At 42.8% G+C, this 27,307-nt stretch overlaps 1 protein-coding gene across 1 annotated transcript in view; it reads right to left on the minus strand.

Moving 5' to 3' along the window:
- The window catches only part of LOC139373265 (tripartite motif-containing protein 44-like), a 72,682-nt gene extending 45,996 nt beyond the window's left edge, over positions 1–26,686 (minus strand). The window contains exons 1-4 of the mRNA XM_071113582.1: positions 26,460–26,686; positions 25,076–25,728; positions 10,453–10,530; positions 57–350 (exon numbers count right to left, since the gene is read on the minus strand). Of these exons, the coding sequence (XP_070969683.1) occupies positions 57–350; positions 10,453–10,530; positions 25,076–25,681 (978 nt within the window). The 5' untranslated portion in view covers positions 25,682–25,728; positions 26,460–26,686. The remainder of the gene's footprint in view (positions 1–56; positions 351–10,452; positions 10,531–25,075; positions 25,729–26,459) is intronic.
- Between the last annotated feature and the right edge of the window lie 621 nt (positions 26,687–27,307).

Below are 27,307 nucleotides of genomic sequence, written 5' to 3' on the forward strand. Positions count from 1 at the left end.
CAAGATCAGTAACATCTACCTTGACCATGGTGGTGTATAAGGGAGAGATGCCTCACCACTGGTCTGGGGCTCGGGCCAGGTGCTCCTCCCTGGACTAGGGCTGCTATTGCTGCCCCAGGCTGTGCCCCAGCCTGGTCCAGCTGGCCCAGTTGCTGTGTGATGCAGGCCATCTCCTCCTGGAGCCGCTTGGTGTGGATGGTGATCTCAGCGATATTCTCAGCGGCGGCGGCAGTCAGGAAGGCTTCCTTCAGGTCAACCAGGTGGAGGGTCCTCTTCTCCTCCAGACGAACCAGCCGGTAGAGGTCATCAAACTGACTGTTGACATACGCCTCCAACTGCTCTGTAGACATCTGAAGAGACAGAGGGAATGAGAAAGAGAGAGAGATATAGTAAATATTTCAGTTCAACTACTTTTGGAGAGAGATGGAAGGAGAATGTGAAGAAATTAGAGGAAGAAGAGGAGGATGAGAGGGACTACAGACACACGTCTACAGACACACAGTATTATAAATTAATGTTGTTTTTGTCAACAACACTTTTCGCATTCAACTGGTCTATAGACATGTTATTAGATGGACTATAAACCAGCCTTAAGATGGAAACGAAGGTGAGAGGGAGAGAGTGTGTTAGGAAGATGAAGAAGGTCAAATATGGAGAAGAACATGAAGAAAGTGAGAGAGAGTTCAGTAAGGTGAGGAGATACATTACTGTCATTTCAAATGAACTTGAATGAACTACCTTTGTAGGATATAAATTATTGAGATATAGACCTAAAACAGGGAAAAGAGACGGAGAAGTAGAGAGCCAGTGCATAATTGTAGAAGTAAAAGAGAGACGAGGAGATTATAAAATAACAGAGGATGATGGGGTAAAAGACTAGAGCTAGAAGGTGACAGAGAGAAGGAGGAACGGAGAGCGACAGAAAGATGAAGAGAGAGAGAGAGAGAGAGAGACAAAGATTTCACTTTTTTTAATTATCTATTTCACTTGCTTTGGCAATGTAAACATATGTTTCCCATGCCAATAAAGCCCTTTGAATTGATTTGAATTGAGAGAGAGTGAGTGAGAGTGAAAAGGGGATGGGCCTCAACCTCCTCTTTTTCTCTGTTTCTCGCTCTCGGAGTGTCATATTAATGATCTTCCTCTCTCTCTGTGCAGGGCCGGTTCAAGGCATAAGCGACATAAGCGGTCGTTTAGGGCCCCCGGTCACTAAGGGTCTCAACTTACTGTTGAGAGTAAGAATAGTAGAATACACTAGGTGCAATTTCAAAATGTGGTTGTGCATCAGCAGTTTTTCTCTTGTTATGTCAGTCAGTGACAGTCACTCAATAAGTCATGTCAGCTATCACTTTTTAGATTGGTAGTTAGTCTAGTCAGCTATCTAAACTTGTAGTAACCATGGCCGAATACCAACGTTTTTCATAATGAATCTTGTTCTAGAGACAGCTCTGCAGAGTGGTCTCTAGCTGGTACAGCCACAAAGTCATAACCACACTGCTAACCATAATGCCTAACTAACCTTAAATTAAGACCAAAAATATAAATGTTGGTTTTCATGAATTTTTACAATATAGCTAAGTTGGACTTTGCAGGTGGTCTATCTCAGGGGAAATCACTCAGTTATGACAATAAGCACGTGACCAGGGGCCCTTACCTCCAGGAGGCTCCTATTGATTTTGTTAATCATTCTTCTTCAGATATCATATTAACATGGCATAAGTCATTGCAAAATGTGTAGAATTGCAGTAAATTAGCTGTAAAACTGCAAGTAGTTTATCTCTACCCCATGGTAAAATCAGTAGAATTGCATGAAATGTGTTATACAACTGCGACATTTTCTCTTCGCCCCATGGCAAAATGTGTACTAGAATTGCAGAATACTTCCTTTAGAATTACTATATTTTCTCTCCACCCCAAGGAAAAATGTGTAGAATTGCAAGAAAATAACTAAACATTTTCTCTTCACCTTGAAGAGAGGGGCCACCAAAATGTTTTGCCACTAGATGGGGGGGGGGGGGGGTCTCCCAACCAAATCTCGCTTAGGGCCCCCAAAAGCCTAGAGCCAGTCCTGTGTCTGTGCCATGTGGTTGCTACCTGGTTGCAGCCTGGCATGGTGCATCTCCTCCCCAGGCCCTCCTCCATGGCTCCAGTCTGCAGATAGAGTCTTCAGAGCCCCTCTGCCATGCCATCTGTTTGGCTTTCAGGGCAATTGAACTGCTTACTGAGACTCCCTGTAATCCATTTCCCATCTCCCAATGCCGCCGAGCTCTCTTTAGCTATGACTCATTAGAATATGACACCTCCACTAGCAGGCCCCTCACTGGGATGCCTCTGCCTCCAACACAACACAACATTTGATTTGATTTGACAACGTAGATGGTGAAGCGTTGAGGAGCACCGCACAGCCCCCTGTCAAGGTCCCCTGACACCCCCTATGCCCCTCAATGCCCTCACGTCATCTCACTTCCCTCCCACATCTACCCTCCCCTCCACTCATCCTTCACCTCCCCATAACTGCTCAAGTGGAGCTGTTTCAAAGAAGTTGCCAAAGCTGGGGGCATTGGGGACCAAAGTCTTGTCAGTTATTGGCATCTCTGCACAAGCAATCAGATTCTCCAAATTACTCCCTAACTCAACAAAGAGATGTAACATTTTTGATTTACTTCCTTCATATGGGGGAGTTGAAAAATGTCTATCCTTCATTCTGATTCCAGGTGATCGAATCACAGCAAATTAGTAGTCACAGAACCAGTGTACTGATTCTAGAAGTGATTTTTTCTGTCCCATTTCACCTATTGGCGGGTAATTCCACGACAATGGAATTACGCTTTGGCTCTGATTTTTCACTTCGGCATACATTTTAAACAAAAACCATTGATTTCAAAGTTTAACAAACTATAAAACTCTATATGGGTTCCCGAGTGGCGCAGTGGTCTAAGGCACTTCATTCTAACTGAGTTGTGGGTGAAAAAAAAGGTACAATTGTTGGCTATACTATCTGTGGCTGGATTCCAATAAGAATGATATACCACTTTGCAAGCCAGAAAAATATGACTTGCCAATGTGGCCTGCAAACAAGGAGATTCAGACCGGTGTGTTAGGTTAAAACGAGCCTGTTAAAGTATGGTATTGTAAAACAAAGTAATGTATAGTCATAAATAATTACATTTTTATGATAAAATATTGACTTAGGCACTCACTTGTTGAAGGCTACAAGACTGAAAGCCATCAAATGCAACAATCATGTCTCTGTCACTAGCAAACACAGTCGTGGGTGGTACTGGTACCTCTAAAATTCACTCAAAAGGCACATAAATATGGAAATAAGGCTTTACACCTTAGTGTTAAAACAACAACCCAAAATGAGTCACTAATTCCCTAACACTGAGAAAGTGTAACAGCATCAGCTCTAAGGAAGTGTTAAAGGAGAAGTGTTTTCTAAAAACAAATCTCTATTTGTTATGTAATTGGCATGTTATAGAAGGGTCCCTTTTGTATATTGAAATCACGGGGTGCTTTCACACACTTGTAAAATCTATGCCATGGTGTACTGAAGCTGTTCTGGCAGCTCGTGGAGGCCCAACACACTATTAAGACATGTTGGTGTTTCCTTTATTTGGTAGTTACCTGTAGCAGCAGGCATACATGGAGAATGGAGAAGCTGAATAGGGGAATCGGCTTGAGTCGAGCAAAACGGAATATAACATTGTAGATAAAGTTTGGAATGACACAATTTAATGTGTACAACATCTAAAGACCTGCATCACTATACTGAGAGCTTTGCTGTTTCTAAAATGACGTATTTGGGTGTTTTGGGAGCCTTTGTTCATGTTTTTTCAGGACCCCATGCTACTTAACAAGGTTTCTCAAAAATGTGAAATCACAAAAAAGGTTTCTAGACCCTTCCATAACATACCATTTACATAAAATATAGAGATCTGGTTGTAGAAAATTTAACTTCTCCTGTAATTAAAGTCGGAATATGTTACACCCATGTAAGTTTATCAACACTTAGAAAACTATTAGTTTAAAACTATTTGAGATGGTCAAATATACTTTCAAAGAAAGTTTTCAAATTTAACACTGTGTGGTGAAATTCCGATCTCAAATTTGCTGTGTACATTGACACATTTTCTCACCACCTCTACTATCCTCCAGGGCCTCCAGTGAACCCCCATGCCCTCTGCTGCTGGGTCCCTACAACTCCTGCACCAGAGGGGATGGTGCGCGCTCCTAGCACTGGCCCTCTGTTTATGGAGCATGGCCCTCTGCCCTTGGACCTCTCTCCCTGGTAGTCCTGATAGTGAGAGGGGAAGCAGCCATGCGTGCTAATCTTAATTTACACTGCAGCAGACTGAGGCCTCCAAATGGGGCCACCGGAGAGAGAGAGAGAGGGTACAGGGCTCAACAAGGGGAGGGGGGAGGGAAAGAGATAGAGAGGGCACTGGCAAGTGTTTGTACATTGGGCCACTGTGCCTCTGAGGCTACACGAAGACAGACAACGACTGTTTGGTATCAACATGTTACAGAGAAGAGTTGTGATCTGTGTTTGACTAAATATAGCAAATTTCTTAAACATTAGTCATGAGAGAGAGAGTGCTGTGCACATGACTGCAGAAGTCTATACAGTGTACACTCCAATGAAATTGACAACGGACAGTGGCTCCTTTGGGGTTGGAGATTCAGAACGTGGTGCTACCAATTAGTACTGATAGAGAATGCTAACAGAGCCAACACTCAGAAATAGACCAAAGCAAAAGTCACAACCAGCTAATCAAGTCATTTATAAGAAACAGGAAAACATTACCTACTTAGCTCCAAAACAGCTAAAGCCTGTATGTGTTTACAATTTTCTTTAACGATCACTTGAACTCATAGTCATGCATACATTTGAAATCTTTAGCATACATATGCCCTAACGGCTACGGAAGATTAGAAAACATCTTGGGCTTGGCCATTAGGGATAGGGATATCCTTGTCGGTAGGGATAGGTTAATCGGTAGGTAGGGATATCCTTGTCTCATTGCACACCAGCGACTCCTGTGGTGGGCCGGGCGCAGTGCACGCTAACAAAGGTTGCCAGGTGCACGGTGTTTACTCTGACACATTGGTGCGGCTGGCTTCCGGGTTGGATGCGCGCTGTGTTAAGAAGCAGTGCGGCTTGGTTGGGTTGTTGTTAATGTAATTTCATAATTCCAATTTGTTTTCATTAATTGAATTCACTTTGCATAAAATAGACAGAGACCAGTCTTATCAAAATTAGATAATAGTATTTATTCTCGGAGCGCGCTCCCATGTAACCACGAACAACAGTTTATATATAAAATATGACGTCATAGGTTATAAAACGTTTTTCCTCCTATCAACCAGGACCCAACAAAGTTGAAAAGTTTATTCCCACCCATTAGCTCGCTCACTCCAGACACACACTTATCTATTAACTTCTGGAATCTTCAACTTCATCCATCACTATTTAGAAGACAGTTTCAGATAATGGAAAACCCAGGAAAACACTCTCTGCCTTATCTAAACATCCCAGAGCTAAGTTGAGTCGGTTTAACCATAGGTTAACGACCCTTTTTGGTTACTTAAAAACCCACAATTCCAGTCTTCTCCAACCTGGCTGGAATGGTATTTATTTGATTTAATTACTCCCTGTTTCATGCTACACAATCCCTTCCTTATGAATTAATATTATTAATCAGATATAATAAAACAGAGCATAAGTTTCATTAGTTATAGTTCTATTTAAAATGTAGATATTGTTTAGTCATTATTCATAAAATTCCTAACAGTTGTGTATCGGAGGACGCATGACTTTCAACCTTCGTCTCTCCCGATCCCGTACAGGAGTTGTAGCGATGAGACAAGATAGTAGCTACTAACAATTGCATACCACAAAATTGGGAGAAAAAAAGGGGGTAAAATTCAACAACAAAAAAAATACAAAATACTTGTATTTTGAAATGTATTTAATTAAAATATATGTATTTTAAAATATAGGAATTTATTTTCAAGTAGCCGGCCCTAGCAGCAACATTCTCAGTAACGGCTACAGAAATGTTTTACTTGCCAGGACTGCGATATGTTGTTGTTTATCAACCTTTGTTGCACTGTAAGTCACTCTGGATAAGAGTGTCTGCTAAATGACCAAAACGTTAATGTATATGTGAAAAAGAACATACCAAAATGAACTACAAAGCACACTGGGTATTATTATTGGCCTTGTTTCAGGGTCATGTCTAGATGAGATACAGCTTAACCTAATTCTCTTAACCTGCTATGTTAATTCTCCTAATCTGCTGCGTAAATTCCCCTAAATCTGCCAAGAAAAGTACATTTTTACAAAAGCTATATCCCTTCTAGGCAAAACCTTGTTTCAGGGCGGAGCTCATAAGAATAATACTCTGCATGCTTTGCGATTGTCCATTTTTACATACGCATTAAGTCAATTTAGCAGACGCAGCTTACTGATCACTGCACCTGTACACAGCCCATCTGTAAATAGCCCACCCAACTACCCCATCCCCATATTGTTTTTTAGTTTTTTTGCACCTAAGTATCTCTACTTGCACATCATCATCTGCACATCTATCACTCCAGTGTTAATGCTAAATTGTAATTATTTCGCCACTATGGCCTATTTATTGCCTTCTACATTTGCACACACTGTATATAGATTTTTCTTTTGTGTTATTGACTGTACGTTTGTTTATCCCATGTGTAACTCTGTGCTGTTGTTTTTGTCACACTGCTTTACTTTATCTAGGCCAGGTGGCAGTTGTAAATGAGAACTTCTTCTCAACTGGCCGACCTGGTAAAATAAAGGTGAAATAAAATAAATAAAAAAAATAACACAACATAGTGCCATCAGACTTCTGATACCAATGCAAAGTGAAAGGGGGCCAAAAAATGGTGAACCACTATAAAACAAGTGGTATAGAAAAGTATTTGGTATTTTGAAAGTACTAATTAGAGTTCTCGAAAGTATCTTGTTACAAAATACATTGGAGTGTAGTTCAGCCCAGCGTAATACATTATATACATTATATAATACTCAGAAGTAACTGAAATGCATATTTAAAATACATACTGCGCATCTCTGTGTACACTTGTTATGAAACTTTCTGTGAAGGTCATTTCCTCCCATATAGGTCCTGCTGGTGCTCATCCCCAGTCCCAGGGTCTCTGTAATGTTTTTAAAAGGGCTAAAAAGCATTAATGGAACATTAGGAGCAAATGACTTTGAACGGTCAGTCCCTCCCTCTGGCAACAATGGCCCCACTCCAAATTAACACTTTTCCAGGGAGATCCAAAGCCCCATTCTGCGCTCTCACTCTCTCCGTTATCGGCGTTTCTCTGCCAGCAATCAAATTTTCCAAATTCTCCACTAAATCAACAGAGGAGAGGTGACATGTTTTATTTACTTTCAGTGGCGTGTATTCATGGATGCCAAGGGAAGCCAGACTTCCCCAAACAATTGACTGTGTTTCATAATTTCCCTTTAATTCACAAGAGGCTGAATGTATCTCACTGGAGAAAGCATCCAAGCGAGCGAGAAATTGCCACTCTCTGTATGTGTTAATCATCTATCTGATGCTGTCTGGTCAAAAGTAATATGACATTGTTGTCACCCATAGCATTGAATGCAAGGGAAGCCAGCGAGCACTTTGCCTCCCTTGATAAAAAAAAAGTATAAATACCAAATCAGCGTTGAGCTAAACTAAGTGAGCTCAACTGTGAATGGTCCTGGCGAACCCCAAAAAAAGTGTCAAGGGAAGCCAGTTTGGATTTGGCTTCACTCCAATCACATCACATTGAGTGCAAAGAAAAATCTGATTCTGATCCAACCATAAATTCTTACATTGTGCCCCTGGCATGAGAGGATGGTTCTAACAATAGTTGTTTATTAGTCCGGAAATGTCAGAAACATTAACTTGCTTGAACATGCTATAGGTCATGTAACTGTTTGTTACATTGACAGAGGTTACTCTCCGGTTTTGTGATGAAACAAAGGCGTGGTTGAATTTATTCTGCCACTGTGTCTTCTTCTTGTCTTGGTGTTAGGCCTATATATCAAGGTCGCAAGGCATATGAACTAACAGGATATAGAGCAAACAAGGCAATTATCACAACACATAGGTTGTAGATTGGCTTTTTTCCTGGCTTGGCTCCCCAGTGATTTTACTCACGCACTGCTGCTGTTTACTTTCACCCTTTTTTACTCTAAAGTAATGTAAAAATGGGGAAAGCAAGGGAGGGAAAGAGAGGGCCTGTGGCATTCTAACGGCAGGAGTTTCAATGCCCTGCGCCTTTCACGGTTGTGAAGGAAAGTCAGGTACAGTGAGCTCCTGGGCAATGATACATACGGTAATTAAATTGAAATGCTGTGAAAGGAGAGAGAGAAGGACAAAGGGAGGGAGAGGCAGAGAGAGAGAGAAAGATTGAAAGAGCAGGAGAAAGAAAGAAATAGGCCAACAGCTTAGTTTTTCCCATGCATTTCTGTCTGTTCCTCGCATCCCTGTGACAGCTTTAATGTGTACTTTTCTAGATTTTCTGAAGCAGGGAAAAGGGATGGAGCAGGAAGGTGTGTTTGTGTGTGTTCGGTGCTCCTAATATGGGCCATGTCTGAAGCGAGCGAGCGAGAGGCAGCCAGCAGCACCACCCCAGCAGGCATTGTGCCACTAACTGCATTATGCAGAGGAAACAGTAAATAAAATATGAGACAGAGGTAAATATGCTGACTACCTGCTGCCTTGATCCCCCCGGTTAACACACTGTTTGTTACCTGCTCTCAGAGACAGACACATAGACACACACGCAAGCACGCGCGCACACACACACACACACACACAATGTGCGTGCTTGTGCGTGTGTGTGTGCATGCAAGGAGGTGAGTGGATAGAAAAGTTGAACCCTAACTGTTGTTTACTTAAATTAAAATCCCTCTACTTAATTGTGTACTCTGCCTCAGGTATGGGGATTTGAATCTGCATGTCGCTGAGCCCATATCTCCATGCGCCGCAGGGGGATGGTACTGCACACACACACACACACACACACACACACACACACACACACACACACACACACACACACACACACACACACACACACACACACACACACACACACACACACACACACACACCCTCTGGCTAGACTAACTTTACCATGCTAAAGTTACATATTTTCAAACTTCCCCATCACACCCACCCCTCCTTCTGCCACCGGTTGACTGCACTGTGTCAGCTTGCAGTCTTGTATAATGAGAAGCTGTGACATTTGAGAGCGTGGAGAGGACACAGCGACAAATCCACCTAATGGTTCCTGACAAGTCAGCCTGTGAATAAGGAGGGAAGTGGATTTTCCTGAACACGCCACACCTCTCTGGTGATAGTACAGAAGACAAAAGGTCCAGGAAGGCCTGGGGGCAGCAGGAAGGCCTGGGGGCAGTGTTGATATTTCAGTATGATAGATTGCCGGGGCTGGGGCTGCCCATAAGAGTATTACCTTTTCAAAGGGTGTTCAAATGAACCTGCTAGATTATGGTGCATAGCTGCAGGTCAGCTCTCAGTGGGAGACAGAGTTATGTAACAACACAGCAGAGCGTTAGGCCTGCAGGGTTCGCTGGGAGGCCAGGTACAACACTGTCTATGGTAAATAAATTAGACCTGGCTGGTTAGCACTGACCTAACTCCCAGACCTGCACGCACGCACACCATTTGATTTCCAGTGACTGTGTCCCCACACTAACCTATCTGGGCAGGAATTACAGCTATCCTTTCCAAGGTCGACCTGGAATAGTGAAAGTCTATTTCAGTTGTTGTGTGTTTTAAATTGGTCTACCTGAGGTAGCTTTCCGAGAGGGATAACAACTTTCTACTAATATCACTCTATTAACAGGACCCCTGCCAAATAACCTACTCCATGTCAAACATGCATGTTCAATAACTTCACTAAACAATAAACTACCTAGAGGAAGACCTACAGTCACTAGCACTGTATGAAAGCAATCCAGGACTCTGTACTATGTCTCAGCAGTAAACAAGGATGTTGTGACGATATCTTGTCTATAGTCCTGCTCAACAGAGCCATGTATGTGTGTCTGGGAGGAGGTGAAGACAGATTTAGGTGGTGATGTCATAAATCTCTAGGTTCTTAGACAGGGAGCCAAATGGAAGCCCTCCCAGTGAAAGGAACACAGTGAATAGATGGGAATAATTGGCTCCCATGTATACCCCCTCTGTCTCATTTAGGATGTAATCTCTGTGTAATCCATCTTTAGCTCACAATAGACTGATATGTCATACTGCCACTGACGGGATTCGTTGTTATAGAATTTTAAGGAAAATAATCATCATCAGACGGTCTCATTCAAAGCAATGTTCCGAGGTAGGAACACCATCGGCCATATTGGAATTTTAGTTGTAACAGTTTTGTTGTACTGACCTCAGGGTTGGTCCACTTGGTCTTGATGTGGTCAGCCATGTTCTGTGTGCAGCCCAGCAGGTCGTAACCCTCCCTGCTCTGGAGGAGAAAAAAGACACCACAGAGACACAGTCAAACCATTTGAAGTTGGTTTTTAAACTTTGTAAAATTCCATCACTCCTCAGCTTAATCTTTTATCATTCTAAATATTCCTCAGAGGAAAAATTCTGACAACGATTATCACACTTGATTCATGACTAATTGGTACTACAATGATAATGTGTTAATTCAATATATATATATATATATATATATACTGCTCAAAAAAATAAAGGGAACATTTAAACAACACAATGTAACTCCAAGTCAATCACACTTCTGTGAAATCAAACTGTCCACTTAGGAAGCAACACTGATTGACAATAAATTTCACATGCTGTTGTGCAAATGGAATAGACAACAGGTTGAAATTATAGGCAATTAGCAAGACACCCCCAATAAAGGAGTGGTTCTGCAGGTGGTGACCAAAGATCACTTCTCAGTTCCTATGCTTCCTGGCTGATGTTTTGGTCACTTTTGAATGATGGCGGTGCTTTCACTCTAGTGGTAGCATGAGACAGAGTCTACAACCCACACAAGTGGCTCAGGTAGTGCAGCTCATCCAGGATGGCACATCAATGCGAAATGTGGCAAGAAGGTTTGCTGTGTCTGTCAGCGTAGTGTCCAGAGCATGGAGGCGCTGCCAGGAGACAGGCCAATACATCAGGAGAAGTGGAGGAAGCCATAGGAGGGCAACAAACCAGCAGCAGGACCGCTACCTCCGCCTTTGTGCAAGGAGGAGCAGGAGGAGCAATGCCAGAGCCCTGCAAAATTACCTCCAGCAGGCCACAAATGTGCATGTGTCTGCTCAAACGGTCAGAAACAGACTCCATGAGGGTGGTATGAGGGCCCGACGTCCACAGCTGGGGGTTGTGCTTACAACCCAACACCGTGCAGGACGTTTGGAATTTGCCCAGAGAACACCAAGATTGGCAAATTCGCCACTGGCGCCCTGTGCTCTTCACAGATGAAAGCAGGTTCACACTGAGCACATGTGACAGACGTAACAGTCTGTCAGTCTGGAGACGCCGTGGAGAACGTTCTGCTGCCTGCAACATCCTCCAGCATGACCGGTTTGGTGGTGGGTCAGTCATGGTGTGGGGTGGCATTTCTTTGGGGGGGCCGCACAGCCCTCCTCAGGAAGCCTGACTGTCATTAGGTACCGAGATGAGATCCTCAGACCCCTTGTGAGACCATATGCTGGTGCGGTTGGCCCTGGGTTCCTCCTAATGCAAGACAATGCTAGACCTCATGTGGCTGGAGTGTGTCAGCAGTTCCTGCAAGAGGAAGGCATTGATGCTATGGACTGGCCCGCCCGTTCCCCAGACCTGAATCCTATTGAGCACATCTGGGACATCATGTCTCGCTTCATCCACCAACGCCACGTTGCACCACAGACTGTCCAGGAGTTGGCGAATGCTTTAGTCCAGGTCTGGGAGGAGATCCCTCAGGAGACCATCCGCCACCTCATCAGGAGCATGCCCAGGCGTTGTAGGGAGGTCATACAGGCACATGGAGGCCACACACACTACTGAGCCTCATTTTGACTTGTTTTAAGGATATTACATTAAAGTTGGATCAGCCTGTAGTGTGGTTTTCAACTTTAATTTTGAGTGTGACTCCTAATCCAGACCTCCATGGGTTGATACATTTGATTCCCATTGATCATTTTTGTGTGATTTTGTTGTCAGCACATTCAACTATGTAAAGAAAAAAGCATTTAATAAGAATATTTCATTCGTTCAGATCTAGGATGTGTTATTTTAGTGTTCCCTTTATTTTTTTGAGCAGTGTATATATTTTTTAAATTGTAATTTAGCAGATGCTCTTATCCAGAGCGACTGACAGTAGTGAGTGTATACAATTTTGTACTTAATCATCATTGTCCTGATAATATCCTGCTAATGTCATGATAATTTAATGATAAAGTCTTGATAATGTCCTACTAATGTCTTGATAATATCCTGCTAATGTCATGATAATTTCCTGATAATGTATGCCTGAGTGTAAATGTGGCAGTGATAATGTCCTTAACGGTCATCAAAATTGTTAAAAGATTTTAAAAACAATTCTGATAAACGCAATAGTTGGACAATGGATGAAGATAATTCAAACTTTTAGAATGTTTTAAATCCATCAGATATTGAACAAATTATAGCACATAAAACATTTTGCTGGCACAGACAAATAATTAATGGAGTTCAGGGATTATGATGAAAATGCAGGTATTCAATGTATTGTCAAATTTGATTTATTATTAATGCACTCATATATAAATGTTCTAATGGTATCAGGTATTTGTTACAATATGTTGTGTTAGCCTAGTTAGCATAAATACAATGGGTTCATTTCAATATATTAATAAAGTAACATTAACGGGTGGAACAGGGCTGCAACCACCAACACTTGCTCTGTCTAGGACTACCTGCACTGTCTAGACTGCCTCATTAAACAGTTCAATGGGATTGAAAATGTATATTGGTATAATCCCCATAATCGGCACAAAAGTTATTATTTTTCATGAAAGGGCCATAAACAATAACTAGTAATGTTGCATACTCAAAGAAAGGTTGCTTTCTCACCTTTCTGGTAAAATGTTTTATAAATTGCTGAGGTGTAGTCACTTTTAAGGACATAAGTTCAAGTACACAGTACAAATATGATGTACAGTATGATGTATTTCCTATTCAACAAAACTATGAATAAGGCTTGAATTTACTTATAAGCTTTCTAAATATAGCATAATCAAATTTTAAAATTATGATCTACAAGATTTCACCTTCCTTATAATTGTAAAATACATATTTGTATAAGAGCATATTTTCTAAAGGTCTCTCTTGATCAAAACATCAGCCGCCGTTGATGTGAAAGTCTCACAGAGCTCTAGCTTGGCTTCCTTAACTCGTTAGGAACTGTCCTTTCATCTCATATTAGCTTAGATGTAAGGTCCTCTATTTAGGGGACCTGCGTGGTTCTGGTACCGGTTCCAACTGACATTTTCGTTTATAGATTGAAATGTTTTGCATTGAGCGATAGCCCTGGTTCCCATGAACGCAGTGTTATTTCTGAGACTGTGTGACATAAGATGTGAAATCTAAAACCACTTGAAGCTGGCATGTCCCGCCTACCATTTCATTCACTTTTCCGACTGTCCATCAACTCCTGGCTGAACTCTACATCGCAGCCACCGACATAGATTTATAGCGATTTATATAAAATAATTCAGATTTGAAATAAAATAGACTTTCTGTTTGTCATAGACGACAAGACTAAAAGCTCTGACGAAGAGACCAATAAACACTTTGTGAGAAAACAGAAATCCACTTTGAGTAAAAATAAAATAAAAAACACTTACATTCTCAAAGATGTAGCCTACACAATACTTGTGATCATTTTAAGGAGAACAAAAATAACTTAGCCTCCATTTGAACACCAACACAGAAGCTTCAGGCATTTTCCCAATTGAGTCGCCTAGTTTTGTTGTTGGCTACTTGAAGAGAACTAGGGCCCATCACTCACAGCCCACCTCTTCCAATGCAATGTGGAAAAGTGTGCATGTAATTCTACTAGATGAAGACCTGGAAAGAGTATAACATCCTGGCATTTAAACCATACTCGATTTTCGAAATGTTGCATACTATTAAACATTCTATTTTCGCATACTGAGAATATGTCATGTGTAATTGCGTTGTTTCCCACTATTCGTTGATTACGGTAGCGCATCCCCATATCTAATTGATCAGCTGTGGTCAAAGCCAAAATGAGTATGACATGTGGGAATTTAAAGTATACTCAATTTAAAAACCTCCTCAAACGGGACACTATTTAGGACAAGAGTATGGGTATTCATTGACCCTGAGAAACACCCACTCTTTGACTGGAAAGATAAATATTTCTACGCTGCAGGAGCTGTATTTACTATGCTGTCTTCCGGGACAATGTGGACCAACCAGAGTTCCAATGCCACAATTGTTTACTTGCAGAGGACTATAGAGAAGAAGTGGCTACTCTTAGCAAACACATTAAGAATTTACACAATCTATTGGGAAAAGCACTCCCGCCTACCTTCTCCTTGTCTACTCCCCAGACTGGACACCATTACGATGTGCTGAGAGTATCACCACCATGTCAACTCTCTTTGACTGAATGGCCAATGCCTTCCAGGGACCCCTCCCAGAAGAAGTCTCCCACTTAAAAAAAAATGGAGCAGGACCATCGCTTCTGATGGATTTAGGCTTGTTGAGAACAAGTTCTCATTTGCAACTGTGGCCTGGCCAAGATAAAGCAAAGCAGCTCGACACATACAACACAGAGTTACACATGGAATAAACAAACATACAATCAATAATACAGTAGAAAAAGTATATAAACAGCATGTGCAAATGAGGTAGGATAAGAGAGGTAAGGCAATAAATAGGCCATGGTGGCAAAGGAATTACAATATAACAATTAAACACTGGAATGGTAGGATCTGCAGAAGATGAATGTGCAAGAAGAGATACTGGGGTGCAAAGGAGGAAGATAAATAAATAAATACAGTATCGGGATGAGGTAGATTGGATGGGCTATTTACAGATGAGCTATGTACAGGTGCAGTGATCTGTGAGCTGCGCTGACAGCTGGTGCTTAAAGCTAGTGAGGGAGGTAAGAGTCCCCAGCTTCAGAGATGTTTGCAGTTCGTTCCAGTCATTGACAGCAGAGAACTGGAAGGGGAGGCAGGCAAAAGGAAGAATTGGCTTTGGGGGTGACCAGTGAGATATACCTGCTGGAACGCGAGCTACGGGTGGGTGCTGCTATATTGACAAGTGAGCTGAGATAAGGCGGGGCTTTACCTAGCAGAGACTTGTAGATGACCTGGAGTCAGTATGAAGCGAGGGCCAGCCAACGAGAGCATACAGGTCGCAGTGGTGGGTAGTATATGGGGCTTTGGTGACAAAATGGATGGCACTTTAATAGACCGCATCCAAATGCTGAGTAGAGTGTTGGAGGCTTCGCCGAAGTCGAGGATTGGTAGGATGGTCAGTTTTACGAGGGTATATTTGGCAGCATGAGTGAAGGATGCTTTGTTGCGAAATAGGAAGCCGATTCTAGATTTAATTTTGGAATGGAGATGTTTAATGTGAGTCTGGAAGGAGCGTTTACAGTCTAACCAGACATCTAGGTATTTGTGGTTGTCCATATATTCTAAGTCAGAACCGTCCAGAGTAGTGATGCTGGACGGGCAGTCAGCGATTGATTGAAGAGCATGCATTTAGTTTTACTTGCATTTAAGAGCAGTTGCAGGTCACGGCAGGAGAGTTGTATGGCATTGAAGCTCATCTGGAGGTTAGTTAATAACACAGTGTCCAAAGAAAGGCCAGCGGTATACAGATTGTGTCGTCTGCGTAGAGGTGGATCAAAGAATTACCAGCAGCAAGAGCGACATCATTGATGTATACAGAGAAGAGAGTCGGACCGAGAATTGAACCCAGTTGGCACCCCCATAGAGACTGCTAGAGGTCCAGACAACAGGCCCTCCGATTTGACATACTGAACTCTATCAGAGAAGTAGTTGGTGAACCTGGCAAGGAAATAATTTGAGAAACCAAGGCTGTTGAGTCTGCAATAAGAATGTTGTGATTGACAGAGTCGAAAGCCTTAGCCAGGTTGATGAATACGGCTGCACAGTAATGTCTCTTATTGATGGTGGTTATGATATCATTTAGGACCTTGACCGTGGCTGAGGTGCACCCATGACCAGCTCTGAAACCAGATTCCGTAGCGGAGAAGGTACGGTGAGATTCAACATTTTTTGTAATCCATTTGTTTACATGGCTTTCAAAGACCTTAGAAAGGAAGTGTAGAATAGATATAGGTCAGTAGCAGTTTGAGTCTCCCCCTTTGAAGAGGGCAGCTTTCCAATCTTTGGGAATCTCAGACGATTCGAAAGAGAGGTTGAACAGGCTAGTAATAGGGGTTGCAACAATTTCTGCAGGACATTTTAGAAAGAGAGGGTCTAGATTGTCTAGCCCAGCTGATTTGTAGAGGTTCAGATTTTGCAACTCTTTCAGAATATCAGCTATCTGGATTTTGGTGAAGGAGAAGTGGGGGAGGCTTGGGCGAGTTGCTGTGGGGAGCACAGGGCTGTTGACCGGGGTAGGGGTAGCCAGGCAGAAAGCATGACCAGCCGTAGAAAAATGCTTACTGAAATTCTAAATTTTTGTGAATTTATCGGTGGGCGGCAGGGTAGCCTAGTGGTTAGAGCGTTGGACTAGTAACCGGAAGGTTGCGAGTTCAAACCCCCGAGCTGACAAGGTACAAATCTGTCGTTCTGCCCCTGAACAGGCAGTTAACCCACTGTTCCCAGGCCGTCATTGAAAATAAGAATTTGTTCTTAACTGACTTGCCTGGCTAAATAAAGGTAAAATAAAAAAAAAAAATAAAAACAGTGTTTCCTAGCCTCAGTGTAGTGGGCAGTTGGGAGGAGGTGCTCTTACTCTCCACTCTTTACAGTGTCCCAGAACTTTTTAGAGTTTGTGCTACAGGATGCAAATTTCTGCATGAAAAAGCTAGCCTTAGCTTTCCTGTGTATATTTTTTCCTTACTTCCCTGAAAAGTTGCATATCACGGGGGCTGTTCGATGCTAATGCAGAAACGCCACAGGATGTTTTTGTGCTGGTCAAGGGCAGTGAATGATACTGTCACCATCCCTACTGCCGAACCATGGAAGCGCGCCACCTGCCGTAGAGCTAATGGAGGGAAGCAGCCTGTGGTGAGTGGGGCTTCTTTGGCATTGGGAAGGCTGACCCAAATCCAGTTGTTGAACAGCTTTGCCCTCCTGGCTTTGGATGTTCCAGCTATCCTGAATCCTTCCCAGGGCGATTCTGCATCGGATTCTTCCATGGACTCGGATCACCAGACCTCGAGGGTGTCTGACGCACTGGCTCCTCAGTCAGCCACAATGGGGTTTTTCTAAGTTGTAATCGGCATCTCTATGGTGAGAAACATCTTGGTTCCTTAGGCAAAAACGTTTTGTTTTCCTGGGGCTCGGGTACAGGACTTTACTAGGCTGCTTCCTACCATTTTACGACAGAACATCGGGGCTGTCGCTGTCATAATCCATGTGGAATTTAATTACTTTAGGATAGCTAGCTTGGAATGTCTGAAACTGGATTTTATAGAACTGATTGGAACTCTAAAAGACTCCAATAAACATCCAATTATCTGAGTCATGACAGCAAAAGATTCAGCAGGTTGCTGGCACTACAATACTGGCTACGCGTCTACTGTAGCTCTGTTGACACCTTTTGGAAACAGAAGATGTTTTACAGAAAGGATGGGGTCCATCCAAATGATCTTGGTGTCTGCACCCTGTCTTCACATTTCAAGGTTGTGCTGAGACATTGATTTATCAACACCAAGTCCCGCTTAGGTAATCCCAATCATAAATTATCGTCATACTGCTGATCCTTCTGACTTAGATAACTACCGTCCAATTAACAAATGATCTTGCATTTACAAAGTTTTAGAATCCATGACTAACTTTCCCTGTCTAGCTAAGACATTACTTCTCACTCTATTTGTAATGTGCACCAATCTGGTTTTAGACCTGGACATAGCACAGTTTCAGCTGCTACACTTGTTTTATATGATGTGTTAAATTTCTTAGATCATAAAAATAATTGTGCTGTTGTCACGACTTCCGCCGAAGTTGATCCCTCTCCTTGTTCGGGCGGCGTTCGGCGGTCGGCGTCGCCGATCCACCTTTCATTTTCCATTTGTTTTGTCTTGTCTTCCCACACACCTGGTTCCAATTCCATAATTACATGTTGTGGATTTAACCCTTTGTTTCCCTCATGTCCTTGTCCAGAATTGTTTATTGTAAGAGTTTGTGCACGTTATGTCTGGCGTGCAAAGGGTTATTGTCCCATTGTATATATTTATTATTTTTGTTCACTGTGAGTTTTATTATTAAACTGCACCGTTCTAATAGTCTTTTCTCTCCTGCGCCTGACTTTTCTGCCGCCAGTACGCACTCATTACAGCTGCCTTATTTATAGACCTTTCCAAGGCCTTCGATACCATTGACCCTCACATTCAAAAGTTGACTGATATAGGCCTGGATCAGGCTTCTTGCAAGTGGTTTGAAAATGATCTGTCAGACAGGACTCAATGTGTGATCTCTGATGGTGTTACGTCTAGATGCCTGGATATTACAGAAAGTGTACCGCAGGGGTTGGTACTGGGACCTGCTCTCTTTACAACTTATATATTGGTCTATTTGCTAAAACTTGTAATATTAATCTGTATGCAAATTACACTGTTATGTATATCATTGCCCCAACTGTTGACCAGGCTATGTTAGAGCTGCAATCTGACCTTATTACCTTACAGAAAGCTCTGGTTGGTTTAATACTTGTTGATAGATGAGAAGCAGGTACAGGGAGTGAACATTTAATAGCAACTGACATGGAACAGGACAGGATAGCGTCTGGACATGAACACACAACTACATTAATGCTGACACAGGGAACAAACAGGGGAGCAGACAGTTATAGACGGGGCAATCAACAAAGGGAAGGAGTCCAGGTGAGTCCAATGAGCGCTACAGCGCTTAATGATGGTGACAGGTGTGCGTAATGAAGGGCAGCCTGGCACCCTCAAGAGCCAGAGAGGGAGAGCGGGAGCAGGCGTGACACTTGTACATAATGCAGGCAAGACTAAATACACGTTGTCCTTTTGAGAACTATGGCGAACGTTTCAGATGGACAACATATTTACTAATTGGATGGTTCTCCCATTGATCAGGTTTCCGACCACAAATATGTATGTATTTGGATTGACAAGACCTAATGTTTAAAAAACATACAGATAAGCTAGTTAAAAAGCTAAGATTTAAAGTGGGCTTCTTTTTTTAGAAATAGATCTTGCCTCTCCCTAAATAGCAGGAAGCAGATCGTACAGTCAACCTTCCTGTCAGTTCTTGTCTATGGTGATTCCATTTATCGGATTGCAGCAGCCTCTACTCTTAAACCTTTGGATGCCGTCTACCATAACACCCTTCGCTTTATCACTGGTGACAGTTTTAATACACATCACTGCATCCTGTATCAAAGGGTTGGCTGGTCCTCATTATAAATTCACGTAGGTCACTTCATTACTCCCTCTTTATTCACAAAGCTCTACTGCGCAAGCTTCCAACATACCTCACTTTGTTGTTGAAGTATGAATACATGAGTTACAAAACATGTTTGCAGGTTTGGTTAACTATTGAGGTTCCTCGGGTCTGCACCGAATTGGGTAGATCCGGTTTTTGTTTTAATGTGCCCAACTGCTGTAAAAATATGCAGATCTCATTGAAATTGGATGTTCTAGTGCCGCTCAGACAGTTTAGAGTATTGATAGAAGATCTGGAAGCTGAGAGATGTAGATGATATCTATGATTGTATTTTGTATTTTAACTGTCGCTTGTATTCTGTAGAATGTGTAAAATGCAGGGCACCCTGTTGAAATAAAGTAAAATAAAATAAAGAAATTCGGACACGGCCTATGTATTCCATTGAGACCATTTCAGCCATTACCGGGTTGTTTGACAGGTCATTACAAAAATGTCCGCGGTTAGAACGTTAATGGGAAAAAACGACAGACACAAGCAAGAGTATGAAAGAGTCGCAGGAGTAAAATGAAAGCAATCAATCCAGCAAGACGTGACAAGTGGATTTTGCATAACTCAAACACAGGAAATAGATGGCTGAAAAAGACAGTTCCTCAGGTGGGTGGGACATTCACGTTGCTAATGTCATCTCTACTCCCTCCATAGTCAAGATGATGATGTGTCATTCTCGCTCCATGATATCTCCTCTGCCCACAGAGAGCGGTTAGTTAGTCGGTGAGTCACAGGACGGGAGGGGACGGCTGTAAAACTTCTGCATTAAAAAGCCATCTGGAAAGGAAGCCATGACGCAGGAAGGAATTGATCCCTAGCCAAACGGACACTGGAATATATTCCAAACACATTCATAATAGGGCTGGATAATTGATAGGATTTGTCATGATGTCATTGTAGCTGTCCCATGATGGCATGCATTATTATTATTTTTTTTATTATTATTATTAATACATGACATCATTATGTGTTAAACATATGGATATACTCTGCTCTACTCTTCTAAAGCCCTAGTGTGTTGACTTGAAGTGCTGTATGAGTGCCTCAGCTCCATTAGTGTACTTCTATCATTTGATATTCAGCTCTATAAGTGCAATACTATCCTTTGATATTCAGCTCTATTAGTGTACTACTATCATTTGTGATTCCTTAGCTTTATTAGTGTACTACTATCATTTGATATTTCAGATACATAAACATTATTGATTATATCATTTCTCCTATACTGTAGGGGATGTATTGTGATGTTATGTAGATCATACACAGTAGAGGGCACAGAAGGAGTCACATACAGGCTCTGTCACTGTGCTGTATGCTCTCTCACCACGAAGAATACCTTTGCAGTTCAGCTACTCAATGACAGAGGTGGCTTAGATATCTCACTCCCTTTACAATGGAATGTAAGTTTAGAACTAATTTGTTTAATTTTTTATGCCATGACTGTTCTTATATGTTATATATGGTGGGAATGTGCTTATATCTATGTCATACATGGTGGGACTGTGCTTATGTCTATGTTATAAACGGTGGGACTGCTTATATCTATGTTAGCGCCTTCAGAAAGTATTGATACCAATGCACTGCACAACACGTCACTTCCTGTTGAACACGGAACGCTCTGTTCCATATTAGGTCTATCTCTGATCAGCTACCCAGGAAAGGGATAAAAATAGCCCATATGTAACCTTAGAAATAAGGTTAATGAAATCAATAACTTGCTAACATCAGATAACATTAATATATTAGCTATTTCTGAGACTCACTTAGATAATTAATAAGATAATACAGCAGTAGCAAAACAAGAATATCGCTGTATGTATTCAGAGCCATATGCTTCTAATGCGTAGAGAAGATCTCATGTAAAGTGTTTTTTAAGTGTTGTGGTTCCAGCTTCACTTGGCACATCTAAAGCCCTTTCTTTTGGGGTGTTGCTATAGGCCACCAAGTGCAAACAGTCAGTATCTAAATAATATGTGTGAAATACTTGATAGTGTATGTGATGTAAACAGAGAGGTCGACCTTCTTGAGGACCTGACTATTGACTGGTTTTCATCAAGCTGTCCACTCAAGAGGAAGCTTCTCACTGTAACCAGTGCTTTTAGTCTGGTTCAGGTTATTAATCAACCTACCAGGGTGTTTACAAACACTACAGGAACAAGATCATCCACATTTTTACTAATACTTTAGATCTTTGTTCCAAAGCTGTAGTCATACCCATTGGATGCAGTGATCACAATAGTTGTTATATCTAAGAAAGCCAAAGTTCCAAAAGCTGGGCATAAAATAGTGTACAGTATAAGAGATCACACAAAATATTTTACTGAGACTTTTATGTGGATGATGTTAAAAATATTTGTTGGTCTGATGTGATTAATCAGGTGCATCCAGACCCTGCACTTGATGAATTTATGAAATTGCTTCTTCAAATTATTGATAAACATGCACCTTTTAAGAAACTGACTTTCAGAACTGTTAAGGCTCCATGGATTGATGATGAATTGAAAATCTGTATAGTTGAAAGGAGTGGCTAATAAGACTGGCTGACTTACTGCAACTTGAGAAATGAAGACTACACTCAACAAAAAGAAGAAGAAACTGTATTATGAAGCAAAGATAAATTACATAAAAAAATCTTTAATTTAAACTACGGGCAGGAAGACATTCAACTCCACCTTTCATTGGATCACATGGCTTATTCATCACAATAGCATTTGATGTTGCCAATTTTTTTAATGATTATTTCATTGGCAAAGTGGGCAAACTTAGGCAGGAAATGCCAACAACGAACAGTGAGCAATCGTACTCATGCATAAAAAAATGAATAATGAAAGAAAAGCATTGCAAGTTAGAATTTTGTAAAGTTAGTGGGGAGAGGTGGAAAAATGTTTTGTAATCAATCAATAATGACAAACCTCCTGGCATTGAAAATTTAGATGAAAAGCTGTTGAGGATGGTAGCTGACTCTAGCTACTCCTATCGGTCATTTCTTTAATCTAAGCCTAGAGGAACGTTTTTGTCCTCAGGCCTGGAGGGAAGCAAAAGTAATTTCGCTACCCAAAAGTGGTAAAGCCGCCTTTACTGTTTCTAACAGCAGACCTATCAGCTTGCTGCCAGATCTTAGCAAACTGTATACATATGCATATACATATGAGATGAGTAATGTAGGGTATGTAAACATTATATAACATAGCATTGTTTAAAGTGACTAGTGATAAATTGAATGTAATCAATGTTTCATTATTAAAGAGGCTAGAGATTTGAGTCACTATGTCGGCAGCAGCCACTCAATGTTAGTGATGGCTGTTTAACAGTCTGATGGCCTTGAGATAGAAGCTGTTTTTCAGTCTCTCGGTCCCAGATTTGATGCACCTGTACTGACCTCGACTTCTGGATGATAGCGGGGTGAACCGGCAGTGGCTCGGGTGGTTGTTGTACTTGTACTTTTTGGCCTTCCTGTGACATCGGATGGTGTAGGTGTCCTGGAGGGCAAGTAGTTTGCCCCCGGTGATGCGTTGTGCAGACTGCACCACCCTCTGGAGAGCCTTACGGTTGTGGGCGGAGCAGTTGCCGTACCAGGCGGTGATACAGCCCGACAGGATGCTCTCGATTGTGCATCTGTAAAAGTTTGTGAGTGTTTTCGGTGACAGGCCAAATTTCTTCAGCCTCCTGAGGTTGAAGAGGCACTGTTGCGCCTCTTCACCATGCTGTCGCTGTCTGTGTGGGTGGACCATTTCAGATTGTCCGTGATGTGTACGCCGAGCAACTTAAAACTTTCCACCTTCCCCACTACTGTCCCATCGATGTGGATAGGGGGGTGCTCCCTCTGCAGTTTCCTGAAGTCCACGATCATCTCCTTTGTTTGGTTGACTGAGTGTGAGGTTATTTTCCTGACACCACACTCCGAGGGCCCTCACCTCATCGCTGTAGGCCGTCTCGTTGTTGTTGGTATTCCAGCCTACCAATTTAGTGATGTTTGCAAACTTGTTGATTGAGTTGGAGGCGTGCATGGCTATGCAGTCATGGGTGAACAGGGAATACAGGAGAGGACTGAGAACACACCCTTGTGGGGACCCAGTGTTGAGGATCAACAGGGTGGAGATGTTGTCTCCTACCCTCACCACCTGGGGGTGGCCTGACAGAAAGTCCAGTACCCAGTTGCACAGGGCGGGGTCGAGACCCAGGGGCTCAAGCTTAATAATGAGTTTGGAGGGTTAAATGCTGAGCTGTAATCAATGAATAGCATTCGATGAACAGCAATAGGTTGTCCAGATGGGTTAGGGCAGTGTGCAGTGTGGACCTATTGGGGCGGTAAGCAAATTGGAGTGGGTCTAGCGTATCAGGTAGGGTGGAGGTGATATTTTTATTTATTTATTTACCCATTTTTCTCCCCAATTTTGTGGTTTCCAATTGGTAGTAGTTACAGTCTTCTTGTCTCATCGCTGCAACTCCCGTACGGACTCGAGAAAGGCGAAGGCCAAGCGCCATGCGTCCTCCGAAACACGACCCAACCAAGCCGCAATTCTTCTTGACACATCCAACCTGGAAGCCGCACCAATGTGTCGGAGGAAACACAGTACACTGGCCCGCCACAGGAGTCGATAGTGCGTGATGATACAAAGATATCCCTGCCGGCCAAACCCTCCCTTCCCAGGAACGACGCTGGGTCAATTGTGCGCAGCCCCATGGGCCTCCCGTTCGCGGCCGGCTGCGTCACCCGGGAGGTGACGAAACTGATAGAGACATACCCCAAGCGACTTACAGCTGTAATCGCAGCAAAAGGTGGCGATACAAAGTATTAACTTAAGGGGGCTGAATAATTTTGCACGCCCAATTTTTCAGTTTTTGATTTGTTAAAAAAGTTTGAAATATCCAATAAATGTTGTTCCACTTCATGATTGTGTCCCACTTGTTGTTGATTTTTCACAAAAAAAATACAGTTTTATATCTTTATGTTTGAAGCCTGAAATGTGGCAAAAGGTTGCAAAGTTCAAGGGGGCCGAATACTTTCGCAAGGCACTGTATATGCCTCATCACAATTCCTTCTTTGGACCATGGTATAGTTTTCGTTCTGAAATGCACTGTCAGCTGTGGGACCTTATATAATTGGCCAATCAAGTTGTAGTGACATCTCAGGGATGATCAAAGGAAATTGGATGCACCTAAGCTCAATATGCTGTGTCATAGCAAAGGGGTGTGAATACTTATGTAAATGAGATATTTCTGCATTTTAATTTCACTAAATTTCCAAATAAAATCTAAAAACATGTTTTCTCTTCATCATTATGGGTTATTGTGTGTAGATGGGTGAGATTTTTTTATATTCATTTTTAATTCATGAATAAGTCAAGTGTTATGAATACTTTCTGAAGACACTGAATGCGTGAAGGATGTGCAACTCACCTTCTGCCAGACGTAGGCCTCGCGCAGGGTGATGATCTCATGTTCGCGGTGCTCCCCCTGCACGGCACACACCACACAGATGACCTTCTCGTCAGCCTTGCAATAGAGAGTGCCCTCCTGGCCATGCTCCTTACAGCGCAGCCTCTCCACTGTCACTGTGTCCCTTTTACTAACCCCCTCTAGAGCCGCCACTGCCTCTTCATCATCAACCTTCCCCTTCCCCTGGTCTCTCTCTCCTCCACACACACCGTTCTCTTGTATCCCAGCCCCACCGCATGCCCCATTTTCCACCACCCCTGGCTCTGCCGCAGGCCTCATTCCCTGTACCCTTTCCTCCCCTGCCCCCTCCCTTGTGTATCTGTCCCTGCCCAGCCGTTGGGACTGCGTCTGCAACACTTCCTGGCCGTAGGGCATCAGCTGGTGTCGTGTGCTGCAGGCGTGTTTCTCGGCATGGGCAGGGCAGAAGGCGAAGCTGCAGGTGTGACACACCTGGGTCGCCGGCTGGGCCTCATCAGGCTCACACGCATCACATGACCCATCCATTTGCGGTAGCTCGTCCTCATCAGGTCCTCCACTTCCTCTCCAGGGTTCCCTTTCGTCTGTCATTGTAGTGGGTCTGAGTAGGGTGAGTAGGGGGGTAAGTGAAAGACACCCTGTGGGAGAGATGAGTAGTAGAGGACAGGGTATATAAATAGGTATAAACAAGGTGTAGGGACTACTGTCAGAGGGAAAACAAAAACATCCCTTTCAAAGGTACTGTACCTGCCAAAGTTTACTGCTTTTGTCTGCAAACACACCCCTCTTTGTTTGCATACTTTTCCCCACATACACACACTGTAGATACACACACAACTGGTGAGAGTGCAAACTTGCATCATCTAATGCAACTGGTGAGAGTGCATACCTGCATTATCTAATGCATACACTCTCTTTCTCTCCAAACTCCTCCTCTTCCGGTCCAGTATCAGGGCCAGACCATTTAACGCTTCAATAATTTTGTTTTTCTCTCTTCTCCCTCCCCCTTTCATTTATATCACTCTACGGGAGAGCATTTTAAGAATGGAGGCTACCCACGCTGCCTGCCTGACACACACAGCAGGGCCTGAGCTGCATACAAAAGTATGTTTTGTGCTCTCTCTCTCTTTTCCTCTCTCACTCCGTGGGGGCCTACCTCTCCTGAGCACAGCTCGGCTATTCTCTCTCCTTTCTGACACAAACAACCACCAACTGGGCCTCACTGCACATAAAACTCCCCCTACTCTTCAGTTCTCTTCTCCACTCTGCTATCTCCGTTTCTCTGACTCTTTCACACACCGACACACACTCTCTCTCTCCCCCCCTATGGGCCAACCCGTGTGAAGCTTGGTTCCCAATGTGTACTCACTGGTATATCTGTGAGGCAGGCTCTGCAGTTTTGTTCGCTTTCTGTCACTCTTTGTTTCTCTCTCTGCTGCGGAGAGCACAGCCAGTGATGATGTTAGCTAGCTAGCACTTCCTTAGCACAGCTGCCCTGATCTCTGTGCTCTAACCTGCTCCTTTCACTTCACAGTTGACGCTCAGGCCCTGGCTGTATTCACTTCCTTGTTTTCCTCAGCTGCTGGGTATTTTTTTCTCTCTTTCTCTCTTTACTTCCTGGTTCTCTAGTGGCAGCAGGAGAGAGAGACACACAGAGGTGGGAGAGAGAAACTGGCTTGACAACCACAACAAAGGCAGAGAGAGCAGCCTGCTAGCAAACACAGACAATGCAGCAGGATTAGTAGGCTTGAGAGGGAGAGGAAACAAACTCTTCCACTGTTCTCCTCCTTAGAGAGAGCTAAGAGGCTATTGAGCTGAGCTCCACATAAGCAGCAGTGTTTGGTGTTTGGCCAGTGAGTGCTGCCTTCTACTTTATGGTGAAACATAAATACGTTTTACAGTCTAAGCTGTAATCACAGTCTGGGTCTCACTGGATGCGGATGAAGATGTTTTGCCAATTGAGCAGCTGAAATACCAATTGAATTGACTGTAATAAAAAAGCACTTCACGTTCTCATATAAAAGTTCACAGCTGGACAAGCCTCTCTGCAAGAGAATAAACAGCAGAGACAAAATAACAAAACAACAAAAATTTAGTACATTGACTTCATTCTAATTACAATATACCCCAAACACAATTACACAATGAGCCCAAATTATACCCATTGTCCAAATCTTTGGCAATTTGCACTGGAAAATAAAGAACAATCAATGGTTA

This window comes from Oncorhynchus clarkii, chromosome 2 (assembly GCF_045791955.1).
Source record: "Oncorhynchus clarkii lewisi isolate Uvic-CL-2024 chromosome 2, UVic_Ocla_1.0, whole genome shotgun sequence".
Lineage (NCBI taxonomy): Eukaryota > Metazoa > Chordata > Actinopteri > Salmoniformes > Salmonidae > Oncorhynchus > Oncorhynchus clarkii.